At 51.9% G+C, this 1,580-nt stretch overlaps 1 protein-coding gene across 1 annotated transcript in view; it reads left to right on the top strand.

The window, feature by feature from the left end:
* LOC131561759 (actin, cytoplasmic type 5) overlaps positions 1-917 on the top strand; it is a 4,554-nt gene extending 3,637 nt beyond the window's left edge. Inside the window, exon 3 of the mRNA XM_058811143.1 lies at positions 425-917. Coding sequence (XP_058667126.1) covers positions 425-568 — 144 coding nt within the window. The 3' untranslated portion in view covers positions 569-917. The remainder of the gene's footprint in view (positions 1-424) is intronic.
* The last annotated feature ends 663 nt before the right edge of the window (positions 918-1,580 follow it).

Raw genomic sequence — 1,580 nt, 5'->3', positions numbered from 1 at the left:
AAGGATTTTTCATAAAATAGGTCTGTGACAATAATATATATCATAAAATCATGTTTCAGAAGGCTGATTGAGTCAAAATTCTCATCTCTTCCCTCATGCTGGGGACCCACAAACTCCACCACACCATACTAAAGAAAAAGAAAAAGGATCCATCAGAATGCTTAGCAAGAATTGAATAATAAAAACTCATGACTCCTCAGAGCCTTGACACAGCTGGACCATGATTGGTCAATAAATTAAAATGATCTCCAAAATCACATTCCAAAGCAGCAAAACGGGGAGAAGCTGAAGCTTCCCAGGAGAAGAAATCCTGCTTCAGAAGGGGTTTTTCAGGAAATATGCCAGTGACAGGTGGGGAGCGCAGGGTGGGCTCAGGGGGTGGAACAGCTCTGACCCCCCTCTCTCTGTGTCTCTCCTGGTGCAGATCATCGCCCCCCCTGAGCGCAAATACTCGGTGTGGATCGGGGGCTCCATCCTGGCCTCGCTCTCCACCTTCCAGCAGATGTGGATCAGCAAGCAGGAGTACGACGAGTCCGGGCCCTCCATCGTGCACAGGAAATGCTTCTAGAGGGGCTGCTGGCACCCCCCAAACCCTGAACCCTGCTGGCAGCACCCCCTGACCCTCCTCTCCCTGCCAGCAGCACCCCCTGCCACCCCAGACCTTGTTATTCCACTGCTCCATTCCCTTGTCCAGGTACTAATTAGTAATTAGTATGTATGTGTGTGTGTTTTAATGGCTTGTTAGGCTCCTCTTCCTCAGGCAGAGGGTTGTTCACTTTCCCTGTGTAACACCCATAGGATGACACTAAAGTTAGGTTTGTCACCTTGTCACCTCTAGGTTCCTTTGTAGGAAAAGAAATAAACTTCCCAGGTTTAAACACTAAAAAATAAAAGCTGATTGTGCTTGCTTTCTTTCAGGCGTGGGTTCTCTATCCCCTTATTGGGGTGAAAGGATTTGGGATTCTGAGCTGGCTTGAAGTTAAAGCTTAGCTTGAATTTTGTTTTCTGAATTCTCTTTAAATCCCATCACGGCCCCTGTGCTGCTCGGACCATTTTAAGAGCTGTTAGGCAGCAAAGCGTGCCTGGAATGTGGCTCTTGCAGCCTGACTGGACTTTCATGGTAACTTGGCTTTTTTTAGAACACAAACAGCTCTTCTTGTCAGAAAAAGTCGGTGCCTTGGCACAGGACTTGGTCACCGCAGCAGTGGCCTCTCCTTTTTTGGGAGAGGATGAGGAGATGGAGCAGCGGATAGTGCTGAAGAGCGGGCAGCTTCGCACAGCTGGGCCCTCCGGCGTTGGTGGGGTATCGACGGCAGCTGCCCGCCCACGGGGGAGGGATGGCAGCCGCTTAATTACTGAGATAGCGTTAATTAGAGGGGATTGTGGCGGGGGAGCGGCACGGTACTGCGCGCCCCTCGCCGCGCCGGCCTTTAAACCCTCGGCCGCCCGCCCATTGGCTGGTCATGGCAGAGCCAGCCAATCAGCAGCGCCTTCGCCTCGGGAGGGCGTTACCTCCTACTCTGCCGGACTCGATTTCCCAGCGCGCACTGCGTTCCGCACAGCACTTCCGCTTCCGGTCC

The sequence above is a fragment of the Ammospiza caudacuta genome, chromosome 10, assembly GCF_027887145.1.
Source record: "Ammospiza caudacuta isolate bAmmCau1 chromosome 10, bAmmCau1.pri, whole genome shotgun sequence".
Classification (NCBI taxonomy): domain Eukaryota; kingdom Metazoa; phylum Chordata; class Aves; order Passeriformes; family Passerellidae; genus Ammospiza; species Ammospiza caudacuta.
This window is presented reverse-complemented; position numbering and strand designations above follow the sequence as displayed.